At 32.6% G+C, this 20,200-nt stretch overlaps 1 protein-coding gene across 5 annotated transcripts in view; it reads left to right on the top strand.

Moving 5' to 3' along the window:
• Positions 1-20,200, top strand: part of TLL1 (tolloid like 1) — a 169,657-nt gene that overhangs the window by 67,600 nt on the left and 81,857 nt on the right. For 3 of the 5 annotated variants that reach the window (XM_088792448.1, XM_088792451.1, XM_088792450.1), the window contains 4 exons: positions 12,058-12,168; positions 16,013-16,093; positions 17,554-17,727; positions 18,258-18,375. In XM_088792448.1, the coding sequence (XP_088648574.1) occupies positions 12,058-12,168; positions 16,013-16,093; positions 17,554-17,727; positions 18,258-18,375 (484 nt within the window). The other 2 variants (XM_088792449.1, XM_088792452.1) reach the window with 2 other exon arrangements.

The raw sequence follows: 20,200 nt of genomic DNA, 5'->3' as shown, positions 1-20,200 counted from the left end.
AGTCTGGCATTTCGCTCTTAAGGTAGATCAGTGCTTTATTCTAATAGCATGTTTGCATTATCTTTCAGTGTCCTTTCAAGGGTGTTAAATTCTATAACCCAGGATAGTGCTTCCAAAAGAATCAACTCTCTCTTATTTAACTTTATGCCCCACCTTTAGAATTGAGTCCTTGAGTCCCCTCTGGGCTCCTCCAGGTACAAGTGGACTAGGTTCTGAAGATCCTCTGCTATAGCCCCTTGCCTCCCGGTTTAGGCCCAACTCATCCTGGTGAGGCTAGATTGTGATTTAACACTAGTAATTGTTTTATTAGCAAGAAACAGAGGTGAGGGCAGATCTTGAGTGATACATAGCATCTTCCAAAGGAACGTCACTGGCATCACCTTTAAACAAGGGGAGAACATTAGTTCTTTATAGAAAGGAGTAGGCCACTTCTTCAGACTCATAAGTTTCAGAGAAATCTAGAGGTTCAAGATCTTCAGGTGTATCCCCCGTATTTCTCCATCCTATGTGTCAGGGTACTATTATTTTCCAAGTAGGATCTGACTTTGGTATAGCTGACCTACTGAGATTGTGAGGATTGACCTTCCTTGGAGGTCTATAACGCTCAGGATTAGGTCCTGGACCTCCTCCTTGATTTTCCTCTGTCATCAGGCTGTATAGGAGATGAGAGCATTTTTATATGCTGCCGAGAAGGCTTTCTGGCTTTCATTCATAGTTTGTAATTACTGGTAAATTGCTCTCTGTCTTTTGTTAGCATTAGCTACCTTATTTGCTGTCCTCAGAGTTACTATTTCCCCTGTGTTGCACAAAGCCTGATACATCACAGTAACATTCCTTGTTACACTCTATCATGACTACAGGAGGAAGACAACAAGTGTACTTTGTTATGCCAGAGGCTCTTTGTGTTCCACCTACAACCAATCATGAGGTTCTCATTGCCAGCCAAAAATTCCATCTCCAAAATTTCGTTTCAGTGTCTGTTTATGTGTACCAGTGTTGGCACCAACTGTCACAGGTTGGGTTACTGGGGAAGCAGACTCTGTGTGGGAGTTTAGTATGTGGGGGTTTATCAGGAAGAATTCTTGGGATCACCAATTGTGAAAGGGAAGGAAAGGAAGCAGGATTGGACAGAGGAAGATACTGCACTATAATATATTCTCATTGAAGGTCTTATACAATTCTAGAGTTGTGATGCTAGCATCACCCATCAGAGATGACCCAAGTTGGGTGGAGGGGACTATACCCTTATGCACCCTCCTCTACCAGTCATTGGATGCTAGCTACTTATAGGAAGTCGATTTGACTATGGATGAGGCAGCTTTTCAGCCAAGAGGACTCACAGTTGAAGTCTTTTAGTCAACAACCTTTCCAGCATCTAGGAATAAATTATTCAAACAAGAGGTGGGATCTAGGCAGCCCATCAGAGTATCCTCTAAAATCACCACAGAAAAGACTCTAATAGTGGTACCCTCCTCCCCATCCCTATCCATATTTATAGGGGAAGTGGAGACAGAAAATTACTAGGCTACTGTATAGAAAAAAAAAATCTACCATTAAATATAATACCATGCCCAGACATACTTACAAGTAATTCCTGCCAACTATTTAAGGAATAAATAATCCTGTTGTTATACACATTGTCCGGGTTACTGGAAAAGAAATAATGTCTGCCAGTTCATTTGATGAGTTTACTATAACTTTGATTCTAAAGCTAGACAATGAAAATGACAGGAAAACATTATGGGCCAATCTCTTTTATAAATGAAAATGCGAAAATCCAAAATGGGCACGTAAGAGGCTTCTTTGATCTGATAAAAGAAGGGTTTTGGTTATCTACCAAAACCCTTTAGCTAAAAGAATGCTCAGTGATAAAATATTGAAAGGCTTCTCTTTAAAAGTTGTAAGACAGATATTCCTGTTATCAGTGCTTATTTTTCATATTAAGGTTTTAGGAATTTTGTAAAACAAAAAAAGTAAGTTTATACAAACACACATACTCTCACACACATGCAAACACTGGAACTGGAAAAGTGGACCACAACTTAATTACTTTCAGATGATAGAGAATTATCTTTATAGGAAATATAATAGATATTTATAGGAAATGTAAGAGATCTATGGAAGCCAGTGGAAATTTTCAACATATATGATAAGTACAAGATCAAAATATAAAAATTGTTTTATATACAAGGGACACCTAGAAAAAATAATTTGAAACATTAATATTTATTATAGCAACAAAACCTAAAAGTTTACCAAGAAAAATATTCAACAAGACAAAGTTTACAAAGACAAAATTCTACCTTTTTGGAAAGATGTAAATAAAACCAAAATAAGTTGAAATATAATCATGAGTATGAAAAGTAAATATCTTTAAAATGACAAGGTTTTTTATATAAATTTATATGTAAATGCATTTATAATCAAGATCTCAAAAGGATTTTTCTCCTATTATAGGTTGGCGATCTGCTTTTGAAATTCATATTAATAATCAGGTTGCAAAGAACAACTGAAAAAATTTTGAAAACTTAGGGGGTTAATCCTATTAGATATAAAGACTCATTATCAAGAGATCATTAATAATAGAATAGGGTATTAAAGATAAAAATACCAATGAAACGGAATGGAGGGCCTAGGTATATGGCATATATGACAGAGGTGGCATTGCAGATATGTGGAAAAAGGATGGCTATTCTTTACATGGGGCTCGGAGACTTAGTGATCCATGCAGAAGAAGATAAATTTAATTTTTGTGTATCACAAAAGAAAAAAAATAGTTCAATGTGAACTAAAGATATACGTGTGAAGACCAGATTTTTAATTTAAGGAAATTTAAGGAACAATGACCTCAGAAAAAGGTCTGTTGCTTAAATATGATTTAAAAATCACAAAATTTAAAGGAAAAGGTTTAAATAATTTATTACAATTAAATATACTTATTTAAATTGAGTATATTTAATAAATTGAAATCAATGTAAACTAGAAACTACTGTAATGAGGAAAAAAATTACTATCCAGAATATATAAGAAGCACCTACAACCAATAAACGTAGGATAGACCTTCAAACGAAGAAACATTCCAAAGAAAATGGGAACAGATCATTCACAAAAGAAGATTTCCAAATACGTACGCACAGATAACCAATCTCACTAGTTATCAGGTAAGGTATTTTGTAAAATCTATTTCTCGTTATACATATGTTTGTAAAATGAGTTGGTTTCCTAGCATCCTCCAAAAGTGTGCTCAATTGTTTTTGTTTGTTTGTTTGTTTGTTTTTGTTTGTGTGTGTGTGTGTGTTATTAGTAAATTAATGGACTTAAACATATTTGATTATATGTTTCAATCCAACCAATTATTATCAAATTGTCCCAGTTTGGGCCAATCTTATTCAGTTGTCCCTGAATCCTTTAACACAACACTTTAATCTTTTGTAGCTTCGTGACTTTCTGGTATTGTAATTTATTCCCGGATCATCTTATTCGTTTCCTATCTCAGATTTTGAATCAGTCATTTTTTTCAAAGAACTATAGTTTTTTTACTGAGAAATTTTCCTGAGTGCTAGTAATGTTTATTATCACTGTGTTAGCCCTTCATTTTTCTCTAGGTTTTGTATTGGTCAGAACTAAGAAATATGTGTGTATATTTTTTTATTATATTAAAATTTATCAGACTATTGTATTGTTTATTATTATTTACTGAACTTCTATTTTGAGCCAGATATTGTGGTAGGTACTAGAGACTCAAAAATAATTAAGGCATAACCCCTTTTTTAGGGATTAATAATTAAGTACATCACAGCATGGTGACTATAGTTAATAATAAATATTGTATACTTGAAAGTTGCAAAGACTAGATTTAAAAGTCCTCATCACAAAAATAAAAATTGTAACTATGTGAGATGATGGGTATATTAACTACCTTGTTGTGGTTAATTATTTTGCAAAACATATATATATAAAATGACTACATTGTATACCTTAGACTTTCACAATGTTATATGTCAATTATATCTTAATAAAGCTGAAAAAACTAATTTAGTACATTAGGTATGTGTTTTAGAAAAACATTCAAAGCCAATGGACTGTTTAGCCTTGTATTTTCCCATTCAAAAAATGACAGTAAACTCAAGTACCTTAGGGCCACTTTGAACTATTGCAAGGAATATTAAAAATAGATTTCACTGCCAGGTTTGTCACATCACCCTAACAACTACTCACAGGGCTTCTAGTTTTATCAGTGCTGAACCTTTAGCTCTACTCATAATCTTGAGTATCTGTGAATGACAGTCCATCATTACAATTGGCTGCATACTCGAATTGCTTTCTCTGAGACCGTGGCTGTAGCAGTCATTCATCTGCGTCTTCACAAGAATGAAATGTAAGAAACAAAAATTGATTTAAAACATTAGTTTTCAACTGTATTATTCTTTTGGGGGGCTTCTTTGTTTGTGATCTGTCTTTGCATTTTTAGACATTGGTTTGTTTTATAAGCTCCCCAGCGACTTTACTAAAATGAATTAATATATAGATTATTTTCCAACTGGGTTACTTTGTTCAGTATTAAATATATAATTTTTGTTTGTGATACGCATTTGGTAGTTTTTTTAACTTCTAAGTCATTTTCCTTTTGAAATTAACTACAGAGAAATTGGAGGATTTAATGATTGATTTTCCAATTTATTTCTATTACCTAAAACATGATGCCAGTTCTAAATATTTCAATTTTAAAATAACATAATTGAAGACTATGATGTCGTGGTATTTATAAAGATTTTATTTAGAGAACATGCTTGTATTTCACTGTTAAGTTTATTCTGTTTATTATCCCTAGCCTTAAAACATTAAAAGCAAATCACTCAATAATATTACTAGTGCAACTAGATAATAAGCAGGATCTTTGGTAGTTTTGGCCTTTGCAGTATGCAAATTAGGATGAACTTAATTTTTCTTTAGTAAGTACTTCCTCTGTAGATCATTTCCATTTTTCAATGAAGTGTATTATCTGTATAGGGCAGTGTGGGTTGCATCCTTGTTTCTTCAAATCTGAAATTTTGTAACTCTAACAAGCAACCTAAAGTCAGTGATAATAAACTGCTATATCAAGTAAAGGTAGATACAAAGCTTACAAGGAATAGTAAGCATTTGAAAAGTAAATTCTATCAGCCGGTTAGTAGTATGAATCAATGTCCTAGAATTTTCTAAGGCTCGAAGGGGATAATGTTGATGAGGGTACTTTACTGATATTAATACCACACATTTGGTATTAGTAGAAGTTACTGACACTTTATGGAACTTTCAAAGAAAAAGTTTAGAACATTGAAAATAATATTGACTAGGGATATGTCAGATCTTTCAATGTTTGCTTGTTTAGGTGTAATTTCTTTTTAATTATCCTCCCAATTGTTTAAGAACTCTGAGACTATGAAGAAAAGAAATAGAAATCAGTATGTGGAGTCAGGTTTTTTGGATGTCAGTGAGTTTATAAATTTTGTAAAGTTTATTTTGTTGAGCACATGTTGTTTTAAGGGTTGTACAGTGGGAGATATTAACCAAAGTAAAAAGACTCCAGCCTTTTACTTGTGCCCAAAAGGAAATCTTTTACAATGATGAATAATAACCAGAAAGGTTGGAATGTAACATTTTCTCTCTTAACCTACCATAATAGTAGACCAAATGAAAATGGAAAAAAAGATTCTTCTGTTTGTATGAAGAGGAGACCAGCCAGTGGGTAAAATATAGTTAGAATATAGAAAGTAGTAAATTTGTGTGATCAGTCTTACTTCCAGGAAGACATCAAGATTTAGTCCAAGAGCCTGGTGTCAATATTTAGAAAATAAACAAACTTAATTAGAAAAGAAGTATCAGGGTTAACTCCTATATTGGCCACAAATGTAAACAATTATAGCCCTAAGGGAAGAAAAAAAACAAGTGTTTTGTTTGTCGTTGCAAGATGTATGACATGGGAAATATAAATAAATCATATTTGGTAGTGGTTGATTATAGTATGTTCATTATTTAAGCAGTATAAGAATGGCAGTTTTAAAAACTTATGAACTACAATAATTCATTGTACTAATGCTTGTGACAGAAAACAGACTGAACACAAAAATTTTTCAATATTTATTTTTACATTTCTTGATTGAAGTTCTTTTCTGTTAGTATTTTGTCTTTTGAGACAAAGAGTTCAGAATGAATATTTGTGGTATGGGTGATATTTTAAAAATGTCCTGAGAAATCCTGTCCATGGGCCTTGTGGGCTATAAATGCAGATTGATATGGTATTTCAATGGATCTTTTGTTACGGGAAAATTTTTGTTTTCTGACTTACGAACAAAGATATGTTTATTTGAAAACTTAATATTTAATCATATCCATAATGTAAAATTGCTTTTGTAACAGAAAAAATATTTTAAAAAGATATCTTGCTGCTTGCGTTTTGTGTTCAGAATCTATTAATCAATCTAGATTCATCTTGAAACTCATTAAGACCATAAAAAAAGACTTTATTATCAAATGTTTCCATATTCGGGAGGAATATTCCTTGCTCTAGCGTGGTGTATATATATGTGTATGTATTTCCAGATTCAGGAAATAATTGAAGAAGATTGTGTTTAACTCTAAAGTTGGGAACTCTAAATTTGGAGGATGTTTGCACAGTGTCTTTTCTTTTTTTCTTTTAATAATCAATGATCCAAACAGTAGCTAGCTTTTTATATTGAAGCACACCCCCTTCCTCCAAAAAAAAAAATCTGCTCTTGGTAGAAAAAGGCATCTTGTTTCTAAAGAGGCTAGATAAGTGTCATGTTACCCAGAAGCACCTTTTAATCTGGTTTATGAGGGAAAGATGAGTAAACTATTTTATTTAGATCATCATTTGCACTTAACTACATGCGCACTTTTAATTAAAGTGTCGTTTAGATGACTTTGTTCAGTTTATGTGATAGTATATCACATAAAAGTGAAAATCAGACATTGGAAAAAGTATAAAGTATTTAAATAAAACATTGCATGGGATGCTTCCTTATGAACAACCACTAACGTAATTGGACTGCAAATACTTTCTTTTTTATTAGAAATTTAAGAAAGAAATGTACTCCACGAAAAACATTCTTATCCTTATTTTTTGGAAGAGTATTTCTGAGAGGCTCTATAAAATTATATATTTATTTATTTTTGTATGATATCCAAGAGAGTTTAAAATTTTAGATAATTGTTTCTCAACCTTGGAACTTAATTTTCGCACATGTCATTCAGGAGAAAATTTATTCTCTGCAAATGAAATGCCACCAAAAAAATTATTTTCCCTTTCAAGTAGTATAACATTGTCTTCAAAATGTATGTAGTAGAACTTGAGCCAAATCTTACTTTTCCTTGGGAATTTGCTTAGAGCTTGTCAATCATGTAAAAATAGTTGACTTTTGAGCTTTCACTGCTGCCCTTGTCTGAGGAAATTTTCACTAGGCCTTTATTGGGGGCTAGAGCCGCTAAAGCAGCCTCTTAGGCCTTCACATGACATCATTCTTCCTCTCTAAATCCAATATCAATAAAAGCAGAAAGTTTAAACTGTGTATGAAAAAAGTGTAATAAGCAAGTGCTCTTGGCTATTGTGGAATCTTTGAGTTATCTCTCACAATCCCATAAATCTCAAGATAACTGATCTCTTAGTTTAGTTATTTCCTGAGCATATCAGTGTGGGGTTTAGAGAAAAGGGCACACATTTCTTGTAACTACATTTAATAATATATACTATTGAAATGAAGAAGAAAGGCAGCTTTCTTTTAATTATTTTCATACAAAGTATACAGCTGTAATCCACTCTAGATTGAAAGGATTTGAAATATTCCTCCTTCGGAATGGTCGAATATCTAGTATTTTGGGTCTTAAGGCAAATTTGTGAAGTATGTAGCATGCCTAGCGTCACCTTGTTGTTGTTATAGACAACTTTTGTCCCATTTTATGGTATTTTCTTATTCGCTTTTTTTTTTTTTTTGGTGTCTCCAAACTTATAGTGAGGACCTACTTTATATCAGGTACTCTGGCAGGGAGGGTTTAATGATAAGCAACACGTGCTGGCTGTGGTCAGTATTTTTTAAATTAGATTGAGAAATCAGACGATGGAAACCATTAGGAAATCTGTGTGTTGGCCTATTACTGACAGAAGCACAGGCAGGACCCAGAAGCAGATGAGACACCTAAGGGTTAGTTGGGGAGATGGGGTTTCTGGGAGGGCTTTCTGGAGGTAACGACTGAGGAGTCACTATCATCCTGTCTATTACAATGTGCTTCCAAGTGGTAACCAGCTATCAGCTCTCTTAGCATTAATTCAAGTAAATATATTCATCTTCTTGAAGATATTCAGTTTGCAAGTTATTTTCTCCCAAGTGGACTAAAAAAAGGGTTTGCTTTTGGCAAATGTAGTAGTTCCTTACTTTGTGTGATCCCTTTTGACAATTTACTGTGCACCTCTCCCCTGCAAAACATGTGGTGACTGAGTTTATAAGCTCATACGTGCTTTTTGCATACTTTTTAGGAAGTCACAGATTTGAAGTCTCCTTAACGCTGTTCATTGGACCTAAGTTTCAGCTCTGGAGGGTTAAAGGTCATCGGGGAATTGGGGAGTGAGTGGAACAGACATGATTTAAAGTTAGGGTGTAGAGAAGCACAATCTTGGACTGCTTATCCTCACCATACACTCTTTTGTAAGACATGTTTACTGTCTACTGTAATAAAAAACTGTCTTTTTTGGTTTCCGATTAAAAAGATTTTTTTTTTGGTAGTACAATGAATGCAAATAGCCTTCAGGAGAAAAATAAAACCTGTGGTTTTCCATGTAGTTTAGAAATCCTTCTTCTTGACATTTCGTTTTGGCCTATTGGTTAGTTCCCACCCCATTTTTGACCATAGGAATCCAAGAAGGATTCCAGATAGTAAAAAGTCTAAGTGCACTTGAACATTTCCATAGTGTTGTCATCTATAACCAGTGGCCTGCATTGGTTACAGGTCCGCTATCACTAACCTCAAATCACTGTAGTAAATAGGGCTAATGAGTGATAATTCATAGTTTTAAAGTTTTTCTATTTTTTTAATGCCAAATAGAAAATACCATATAGAAAGAAAAACAGAAAATTCCTAAATGGACTTGGGAATTACAAATATTTCAGAATCTAAATAACAAATATATGTTAGATTATAATGCAAACTCTAAATCCATATTAATATAAATTGTTGTGGTCCAACTTATAATACCAATGCATGTGAATATTTTAGCATGCAAATGCAGGACACTTAGATTTCAACAGAGGATGAATTAAAGACACCTACAAATGCATGCAATATAAAGAAAGAAAATTGTGCATTTTACACTATGTGATAAGTTGAATTCTAATTCTAAGATGTTTATTTTTTTCTATTGATGATATCAAGAATTAAAGATATATGACTTATAGTTTACCAAGTCTGCACATAAAGGAATCGGCTTAGTCACTCACTGCTGCTTGTTCTCAAAGACATATTTGGTTTTCTCTTGAAACAATTCATGGCATGTTCAGAACCACCAAGCTGTTCTGAAGCTATTAGTTCAGAAAAAAATAACAATAAATAAAAAATGGGCTTAGGTACTCCAGGACAGTTTTGTCTCCTTTTAAGAATCATCTGGCCTCGTGCCTTTTCTTCTCCCCAGAAGTAATGTTTTTGCTTCTGTGAAGTGTTAGATCCTTGGCTGCTGAAGTGTGTTTGATATAATCCATCAAGGCATGAATCCTATTGCATGTGAAAAGTCATTACAAGAAAATAAAAATCTAAAACACATTTGGGTTTTATTTGACTCATGCTACTTTTATTATATAAACGTAGTACTGACAAACTGTTTTGTTTGGTTGAGTATTTCAGCTTTCAATTCAACCAGCTGATTCAGAGAGGAATAAAAGTTTATTCTTGGAGAAAAAAAAATACTATAAAGATGATGACAATGATGATTACTTGTAGTTAAAAAAGTAGGCTTGGAGGCCTCTCTCCAGACATACTAAATCAGAGCCTGCATTTTAACCAGATCCACTGTGATTCCTATGCAAATTAATGTTAGAGGAGCACTATGTTAGTGTCTCTAGTTGCCTCCTAGCATTAAGAAAGGAAGAGCCAGGATGAGAGTCACTGCCTGTCAGGGCCCATAACTATTTGCTTGGTGAATACATATGATGGAAGATTTAAATAATTAGCAAACTTGGATATACTTTAAAGTAGCGTAAAATCTGGAAAAACAAATGTAGTGAAAAGTTATTTATATGAAAACTAACAAGCCTTTTACATAATTGTAACATGTTTTATTTAGGAAGGTCATCTATTTCTTGGGATGTCTGGCTTTAGGGGCAGTGGAGCATCAGCGGTTTCCGTTGCATGTGTGTGAAGCTGATTAGAATCTGGATTCAATTTTAGGCATCAAGACCAACCTCTTAGTCAGTGCTATAAACTGTTTTATGAAGTTTTCGTTACTTTGTCTTTATGATAGTGAAAGATAGGACGCGTCTTTTTACTTCTACAGACTGCCATTCCATTGAGAGTACAGCAGAAGAAAGGGTTTAATGAGAGAATTCTAATACTATTGCAGATTTTTCTGTATGTTGAACTGATAACCTACATTGAACTAATTTTTATTTTCTTCCTTTATGGATTTACACATAAACCTAACCCCTTTTATCTCATGTCAGTTTTTTATGAGGGAACTAAACTGGGTAAACAATTTTATATGATAAAACTTTGATCAAAGCCTAAAGCATTATATAGCTTTCAGGATTGAAGTTTAAATTTCATAAATTAACTAATTTTATTAGCTAGTTTGTTATGGCTAAAAATAATAAATATTAAGGTTTGATGCCAGTAAAGGACAGTGATTTGAAAAGCATGGATTTTTGTCACTACCTACATTTTTAATGTATTTCCCTCTTCTTCCTTTTGGTTTTGCAGAAGAATAATCTGATGAAAATTTATAAAAAAGAAAATTTGTAAACCTGTATCAAGAAATAAAATTTGTAAATCTGAACCAAGAAATAAATATCCCAGAATTTCCAAGGCATTTATCAATGTTGTACTAGCTTATGATTAATTTACTCTTTGTCTTAAGTTTGCTGTTTTCTAAAGTTATTATATTTTGACATCTGGTAGTACTAAGGGATGGATTAGTCTAGTTTTGGACTCAAATAAACTAAGAAGCCATGTTTTTGTTATGATATCGTATATTTCCCACCTTAAAAGAGAAATTCAAATAATGGTTATATGAGTAAATATTCTCTCCCAGTTTTTCCACAGTGGTTTATAGAGTCTTGCTTTATTAACTAGCATAAAAGATTAGGTATAAAAGACAAAGTCAGAGAGTTTCCAGATTATAGAGTAATGACTTTGAAGCTCTTGAAAATATGAAAGATATCTTATTTAGCATTAAAGATCAAAGGCTTGGCACTTAGTCATTGCCTAAATACATGTTGACTTAAATATGACTTTCATAGGTATTTATACATTTTATAGTGACTCAGAGTCAATATCGTTTTAGAGAAAGTGCATTATAAATGTAAAAAAATGTGATAAGTTACTATAATATGGCAATATTCTTTTGCCTTAATTGTACCTTCCTTTACGAAGTTATCACAGCACATGTTTTAGTTGCTACAACCTCTCCTTCTATCTGTCAGTGAAGACCTGCCAGTCAAAAGCATCCATTGTAAATGCACACATTCCTATCAGACTTTGTTTACAGATTAGCTCCTGGTTACTGATTTCTCTTTTCTTAGGACCACCCCCAAAATCAGTGACCACTTCCATCAAGGAAATGGTTTTAGTCCACTCCCCACAAACATCAAAGTAAAAAAAAAAAGTGGGTCATTCCCTTTTAAAGGTGGCTTATATTATACTGTAACAGGTGCAATATATTCCGTTACAATTACATTCTGAAATACCTGTCCATATGTGCACCACATTTCCATATTTAGCAATATTTTTTAATTAGCTTTGTTTGCATTGTTTTTGCTTTTAAATACTTTACATTTTAATTGAACTTTTCTTTTTTAGCTGTGTTTTGGGGTGATATTGCCTTAGATGATGAAGACTTAAATATCTTTCAAATTGATAGGACAATTGACCTTACACAGAACCCCTTTGGAAAACTTGGACATACCACAGGTACAGTTGATTATTTGATTCAGTTTGCATTCATTTTGAAGAAAATGTACTGCTGAAATGCTGTAAATACTCTGCATTATTTTTAATGTCTCTCTGATCAACTTTGATTTGTTAGACACAAGTGAGCCTATTTAGAAATTTAGGATTTGTTTATAGTTTTTATTTAATTAATTATTTAACAGACATTTTGTAGTGTTTACTATGTATGTGTCAGGCCTGCTTTAAGTGGAGTTCTTAGTAGGTATTAACTATTTGAATCCTCATAATAACTTCATGAAAGTAGCCACTAAGATAATTGTGATTTACAAGTGAGGAGATTGAGGTTTAGAAAGTTATATAGCTTGCTTATTGTTACATAGACAGGAAATGTCTGAGCCAGGACCAAAATTCAGTTCTGAGGAAGGCCAAATTTCATACTCTTGAGCATTATATTCAGTTGCCTCCCATTCGCAGTTGCAATATGCAATTGTAAAATATAAATTATTCATAGAGTATATACACAAATGTGTTTAGAAAAATTCATCTATATAATTTTTATGAAAACTCAGAAGACACTTTAAACTTCAGTTACTTGACATGTTTGAATTATGCCTATTTATGAGACTTGTTTAAAAGCTTATTTGGGCTCTCATTTAAAAATATTATTTTTTAAATTAAAAATTGTTTTATATTATCTTGATACAATTTTTATTCCGTATTTTATTTTGGAGAAAATTGCAGCATTAAAAAATTAAGGGGGGTGAGGGGTGGGAGATGAAGGTAAGGAGGATCAAATATATGGTGATGGAAGGAGAACTGACTCTGGGTGGTGAACACACAATGGGATTTATAGATGATGTAATACAGAATTGTGCACCTGAATTCTATGTAATTTTACTAACAATCGTCACCCCAATAAATTTAAAAAAGAAAAAAAAAGAAAAAAGGCAATTTTCCAAAAAAAAATTCTTTCTGTAGTTATAACTAAAAAATGACCATTGTCATGCTTTTTGATCTCATTGAATCTCCCTTCATGCCCAATATTATTTTTGTTCTAGTCTATGGAAAAATATATAGAGAGAGTTCCTAGCAGTCAAAAATTAGACTTAATACTTTTTCTTGTGAATTAATATCTGTCTTTGCCCAATTTATTTATTTTTTGTAAACTTTTAGTATGACAATTTTCAAACATATGGAAAAGTTGATAGGATAGTGCAAGAAGAACCAACACTATAGTATTCCCACATATCAGCAATTGTTAAGTTTACCACATTTGCTCTGTGCGTGTGTGTACACACATACATGCAGAGTGTGAATAAAATATTTTGTAGTTAATTGCTGACAACATAACGTATTAAAATTAAGTAGTTTAGCATAAAATTCTTAATAAGACATTATCCTATATAATCAAAATACCACTACCACATATGAGAAATTTATATAAGATAATAAAACTTAAGGAATTTATTTAAAATAATAGGACACACTACTTTAAAAATAGTATGCTCTAGCCTTTGTTATATGGAGCCTTCTCTGAAACGTACACCATATATAGGAGGAAAACTGCACTGTGTGTGATCATAAATAGTACAGTTCCTGTAGGATAGGTTTATTGATAACTCTGCAGTTGCTATCTCACACTTAACATGGCTGCAGAGACAATGGATTCGGAACGAGAGCAGCAATGATACAACTCAGCAAAATCCTGGATTTATTGTGTTGTATTTTCATTAAAACAAAAATTGTTAACTTCCAGCTTTATTCAGGTCATTTCTTTAACCCGTTATACCCCCTTTGTATTGGGAGCATTCATATTGTGTGATTTAAAAAAAATTACTATTTAATTTTGTCATTTCATTTATAGTTAAGCTCTGAAATAGCTAATATTAATAGTTGGAAGAAAAACACCATTATTTTAGATATAACAAAACATTATACAATCAATTATAAAAAATCACATATTCTAAATTTATATGTGACAGGTACACGTTTGTAAGTAATTTGCACTATTTAGTTGCATTTCAAACAATGTAAAAGTATCCTATGTTTTATTTTTTTATATCTTTTCCCTTTCTTGTTAGTTCATGTATTAACTAAAAAAGTAATATATTTTTACTTCCTTATTTCAAAATATATACTTTCCCACAAATATTTATTTAGTTTGTATATTTTCATTTTTTTTAGAATATGTGAGAAATAACTACCTATTTTATTAACTTTCTTTTTTCTATTTCAGTGAACTACGTACACAGAATATATTTTCAATTGCTATAAAACTTATGCAAAATTCCTAAATGCAAAAAGATTATTCACTTTTATAGTCTTGAAACGCTTTTTTTTCAAATCTGTAATTATTCTTAATTATTCTTACCCTTTTAATAACCTTAATACTAATTAAGACATTTCTTTTTTTCCTTCAAAATTAGCCTCCTTCTAAATCTATGTTTCAGTCCTATGGAATATGAAATTTAACTGTTACATAATGGTCACTTCAAGCACATAGATGACATTCTTTAAAAATGTTTCTTGTAACTGCTCAGGAATGAATACATTTAAGTATTACCTCATCTTTTTAAAATGTTCAATGAAAAAAATTTCAAAAATTTTTCTCAGGGGGCACAGCAAAAATGTGACCGTGTAATGTAGATAATTAAACAGATTATCAGTCAGTGAATAAGCACTCAAACTTATTTACCTTATAAGGATTTAATTGATTTTTTCTATACAGGCTTATATGGTAATAATTCGTGGTTTGGTTTTAATTAGCTTCAGTCTAGGTAAATAAGTTTTGGTATTAATTTCAAAGGGGAAAAACAGATATTGGAAGGAAATAGTAAGTCCAAGAGCATTGGACATTGCTGCTTTCATGGATTTCTGGCCTTCTTTCATTGTCTTAGCCCCAAGAGACTCATGAACCACACTTGTAGTGGTACAAATTCATTTGCACTTGTTCTGATATCATTGGTGGTCATATTGGTTTATTTGCCCAATGATATCTCTTTGTTATTTGTCTATTAAAAATCAAGAAGAAGGGAAAATAGGAGGTAAAATTGGGAAAGCATTATTAAAGCCCTTGATTTTTGTCTTATGACAGGAATCTACCTTTTCTAGTCTTTGCTGTTAAAATTGTGAGAGGACGTATTTCCTTATCCTGAACCTTTCCTCTACCTTTTGAATTACAAATTCTTTACATCTATTTTTATAAATTTTGCAAATTACATAGCATAACAGAGTGTATTTTGCAGCTGAACATCCTTTTGGATTTGTCTCCTGTGACCTTTTCCTAACTATGATATTATTGATTTTTATAAATTATGGACACTAATTTTCAAAATTTATTTGAATATGTTATAAAATACACTCTGCTTTTAGCAATATTTCAAAATTGATCAAAGCTTTGGAGGAAAACTCGACTCTACATTTGCTCTTCTTATGTTTTCATTTGCTTTTGCTGATTTGGCATCTGAAAATACTCAGTTTGCATTGGGGAAATAGCTGGAATTCAATCAATAGGGCAGAACAACTTGCTGTCATCCTATCTAACACTGTATGATGTCATGGTCACAGCGAAGAAAAATGTTTCAAATTATCTGTAGATGACTCAATTTCCATGATGTCCAAATAAAGTCATTTAGATTGCTCTGTGGATCTCCCTCACTGCTTTAGTTTTAGTTACCACAATTTGTTAATGTAGAATTTTTATCCTCTTCTAAGATTTATGGATATTCATGACTTTAACTCCCTATGACTACAAAGAAAAAGAAATGTCCGAAGAGAAATTAATGTAGCCTATCACTAGTGTTTATTTACAAGAACTTTAAAATACAGATAAGTTTAACTTAACTGTTTTCTTTTATTCTTTAAGGTGGATATGGAGACCATGGTATGTCAAAAAAACGAGGGGCCCTCTACCAGCTTATAGACAGGATAAGAAGAATTGGCTCTGGTATATCAATGTTTAAAGTTGCAGACGCTTGACTTGATGTACAGTAAATATTATACTCATAGCAGTTCAGTTTGCCATTATGATGCAAAGTATGTGAAGGATATATGTTAAGAAAGAGTCCTTTTTTTTCCTTGTTGTTAGTTGATATTTGATGTAAGATTTTTTAGAACTTAATTTGGGACAATTGAAATGTTTTGTTAACTTATTTTCAGCTTCTCCTTATTAAAAATGTATAGGTATTTACTTTATTGTTGATATTTATTTCCAGTAAATTAGGTATCACACTAAGGGGTTTTTATCAAGCATGGAACTATATCAATTTTAATCAAACAAAAAATATCATGGCTGTTTTGAAACAAAAATAAATTGACAAACTTATTTATTAGATTAAAAAATAGTTGAACAGTTTTTTTGACCCTTCCAAAAATATATACAAAAAAACTGCCTTCTGCATTCAGAATTAGTTAACATTTATAGTATTGAATTTATTAACTCCTATTGGTAGACTTGAGTTTTTTGTTTCTTTTAAGTATATTCAAAGTTTATATCCTAGCATCCTTTAAATTGATGGGTTGCTATTCAATATTTGAAAGTACTTTCAAGTATTGATTTTCCCAAGCAAAGATGCTTTGTTTTAGGATATTAAAAAGACATATTAGGGACATGGGCATAGGGGGCATATAGTCAATATCTGTTCTGTCTAAAGTGTATATTAGTAGTGAGATATTCATGTCAGCGATGATAGATGAATAAGAAAAAATAATTATGCAAATTTAGGAAAAATAAAACAATAACAAAAATTGTGAAAGGTCACCAAAAGAAGTTAAAACTATAGATTGGAAAGCTGCTCCAGAATAGACTGCATTTTTCGTTAACCTGTTCACCTTGTGTACTGATTATGCTGTATACCTGGGCATGAATCCAGAGGAAATTGGAATGGAGATAGCCCATTGTCCCAGCAGGCTGAGACCTTGCCTGTCTCAATGTTATTTCATTTATTATCTCTATAATGTAATATTCATAATTTTAATCTGTACTACAGAATATCAACCCTGAATACAAGAGTAGGGATTTGGCAGGAGTAAGAAGAGTTTCGGATACTATAGGACTTTAAAACAATGTCTCTTTTATTCTGGTGTTGAAATTCTTAGTGAGCTAGTAAAGTAGAATACTTACATAAAATAAGTTTTCTGTGCCCTACAAAGTCTTCTTGACTTCTATCTGCTATAGGCTCTTGTATGAAAATTCATTAAAATTTGCTCATAGAGCATTAACAAATAGCATTTTGACATGAAGTACTTAAATATTTTAATGTGTTCTTCAAGTATGTAATATACATCAAGCTTTTCTTTAATGCATTTTGACTTCAGGCATACTTATACAAATATGTAAATAAGACATTTTAACTTTTGTCCTTTAAGAGGTAAATGATTCCCTGACCAAGGACTTCTGTTTCACAGAATCTTTAAATGTCACTGCAGGCTTGGAGCAAAACAACACAGTTAAGGAAAAAGTACCTCTAAAATTCTCAGGGCAAAATGAGAAAAATCGAGTTCCTAGAGCTGCTACATCAAGAACGGACAGAATATGGCCTGGAGGTGTTATTCCTTATGTTATAGGAGGCAACTTCACTGGTAAGATAGTCACAGCCTGTATATTGTGAAAAAAAAAAAAAGAAATAATAATTATTGTTATCATACAGATTAAGTGCACATTTTTATAGAATGTTAATATATAAAATAGTATTAAATCAAACTTCAGAAATACTCCCCTCACCTTATTTGTTACTGTAGAGTGCCCTGTGATTGAAAAATGTCTATAGTCTTAAGTTCCACGAGTCTCAAGTACCCTTCTGGCTTTTAAACTGAGTTTCAAATGTGCTTATTAACTCTGGAGGCTGATTTCTCTTCAACTGACAGAAAGAATGTATGTCCTGTTTATAGAGCCTTGTACAGACATATCTATAGAGATAGTAAGCTTGGACCTTCTGATTAGAAAGTGAAGGTCCATTCTTAACAATGACTCACTTTTGCTAGGCTGGCATTCTCTGATCGATGACAAAGGTGGTGTCTGAACTGCCCAGCCAGAGTCGTGATGGAGGGGCCAGCATGCAACTACCCTCTCTGGGGCAGACACTTTTATTAATGTCGTGCCGCTTTTCCAGGTAGCCAGCGAGCCATGTTCAAGCAGGCCATGCGGCACTGGGAAAAGCACACATGTGTGACTTTCATTGAAAGAAGTGATGAAGAGAGTTACATTGTATTCACATACAGGCCCTGTGGGTAAGTAGAACCAGGGGAATGACTTCAGTAAGTGAAGTAAATCCACAGATAGGATTTATTTCCTAATATTTGCTTAGTATGTTGCCCATGAAAAAGTGTGAATTTTACGTAAGATATTGTATTTTAAATAAATACATTCTTTGATCAGAGACCTTTGTACATCTACCTCAAGTGTATTCCTCCACCACCTCACTTACTTTTCCTTGTGTTCTAAGTATACAATGGCATTGGCAACAGCCCACTCACCTGAGTTAGAAATGTCAGTACCGTGGTCTGGTGACTGTATTGTGCTTCCTCTAAAATCGACGCAGTAAGTTTCTATTGATATTCACTACGTCTTTTGGTTTCCACTTCTATTCCACGTCAGTAACCTGGTCCACTTATGTCTTTGTCATCTCACCTCTGGACTATTCATTCCCATTGCTCTCCTGTCTTGTCTCGCCAATTCACTGCCACTAGAATTATCTTCACAAAATACCGGTCATAGCAAGACACTTCACTTTTTGAGATTCTTCAGTGTTTCCTCCTATTGTGATGTTTTCTAGATTTGCTTTGTACAGGATGATAACAGCTACTCTCTCCAAAACAACTATTCTGTAAGTTGGAAAATGCTGTGTGAAATTTCAATAGATAGCTCTATAGCAGTGTGCTAATGAACGTTATTGATATTCAACCAATTGCAAGGCATACAAAATACAGTGTTCTGTAAATGTACTTCAAAAGGAACACCTATCTCACCCCTTTAAAAGCAAAAAACATACATCAGTATCCTGGAACACATTTTGGGAAAACGCAAGTCTGAGAATAAAAGCCAAATTCCTTGCTATAACATTTCAGGAATGCCATGAACTGACCACAACTTCCGTTTGTAGCTTCTTCTGTCACCACATCTCTCCAGAAGTCCCATAATTCAGCCAAGTTATAGTCATAGCAGTTCTTCAGGCGACGGTGTATATTAAAAGACTATTTATTGTGAAAGTTTTCAAATTTTTCTTCCCCTGTATTTCTAGTCCATTGGATTTATATTTAAATACTTGTTTAAATTTAGCTTGAATTTTTGTTGGTTTGCTGAGAATATGTGATAGGGTGTGCTATCTACTTTACACTACATCAGAGCAGGAGGCACATGTGCCTGGACCTGCCACTTTTGTGATGTTACAACTGATCAGTAGATTCAAGTGGTGATAGTGAGATCCCTCCATTGTAAAAGTTCCCATCATTGCAAAATCGTGATTTTTCTAATGTCCTTTTATTTATTCCTTCTACATTTATTAGCTGAAATTCTTTTATAAAGAGGAAATTTCTCTAATAAGTTATTTGAAAACTCCCTAGCATACTTCATATAGGGAAATAAAAATAAATGCTTTAATTTCTTTGGAGGAAATAGTTCTTGCACTAATGACATGTATTTCGGGAGCTAGGGTTAGATACATTTTACTAGGAATGGGTGGGGTTGTCATCTGGCTTGGTGCTACTATATTTTCCTAGATCATTTAACTTCTTAAAATAATGGATTTCATTTTTGGCCCTAAATGACATTAAAAAGAATTGTACATTATTGCTTTTCTATGTATTTTTGGATAGTGCCATAATTTTTTAGTTATGACTTATTCAAGTAATGTTTTCTTCTAAATAACTCTAATTTTAGCTTGATATGGTTTGGTTACTTTTGAAATGCCTCTTAGTTCTTTATTTAATATTTAAAAGGTCAAACTTTAGACTCTCCTTCCTTCCTTCTGGTATCTAATAGGAATGGATATAGCTCAGCTTACATATTTCTAAATACATAATGTATTCAGATCAATACATCTTTCTTCTTTCTCAC

The sequence above is a fragment of the Rhinolophus sinicus genome, chromosome 15, assembly GCF_057876585.1.
Source record: "Rhinolophus sinicus isolate RSI-liver-muscle chromosome 15, RSI-T2T, whole genome shotgun sequence".
Taxonomy (NCBI): Eukaryota; Metazoa; Chordata; class Mammalia; order Chiroptera; family Rhinolophidae; genus Rhinolophus; species Rhinolophus sinicus.
This window is presented reverse-complemented; position numbering and strand designations above follow the sequence as displayed.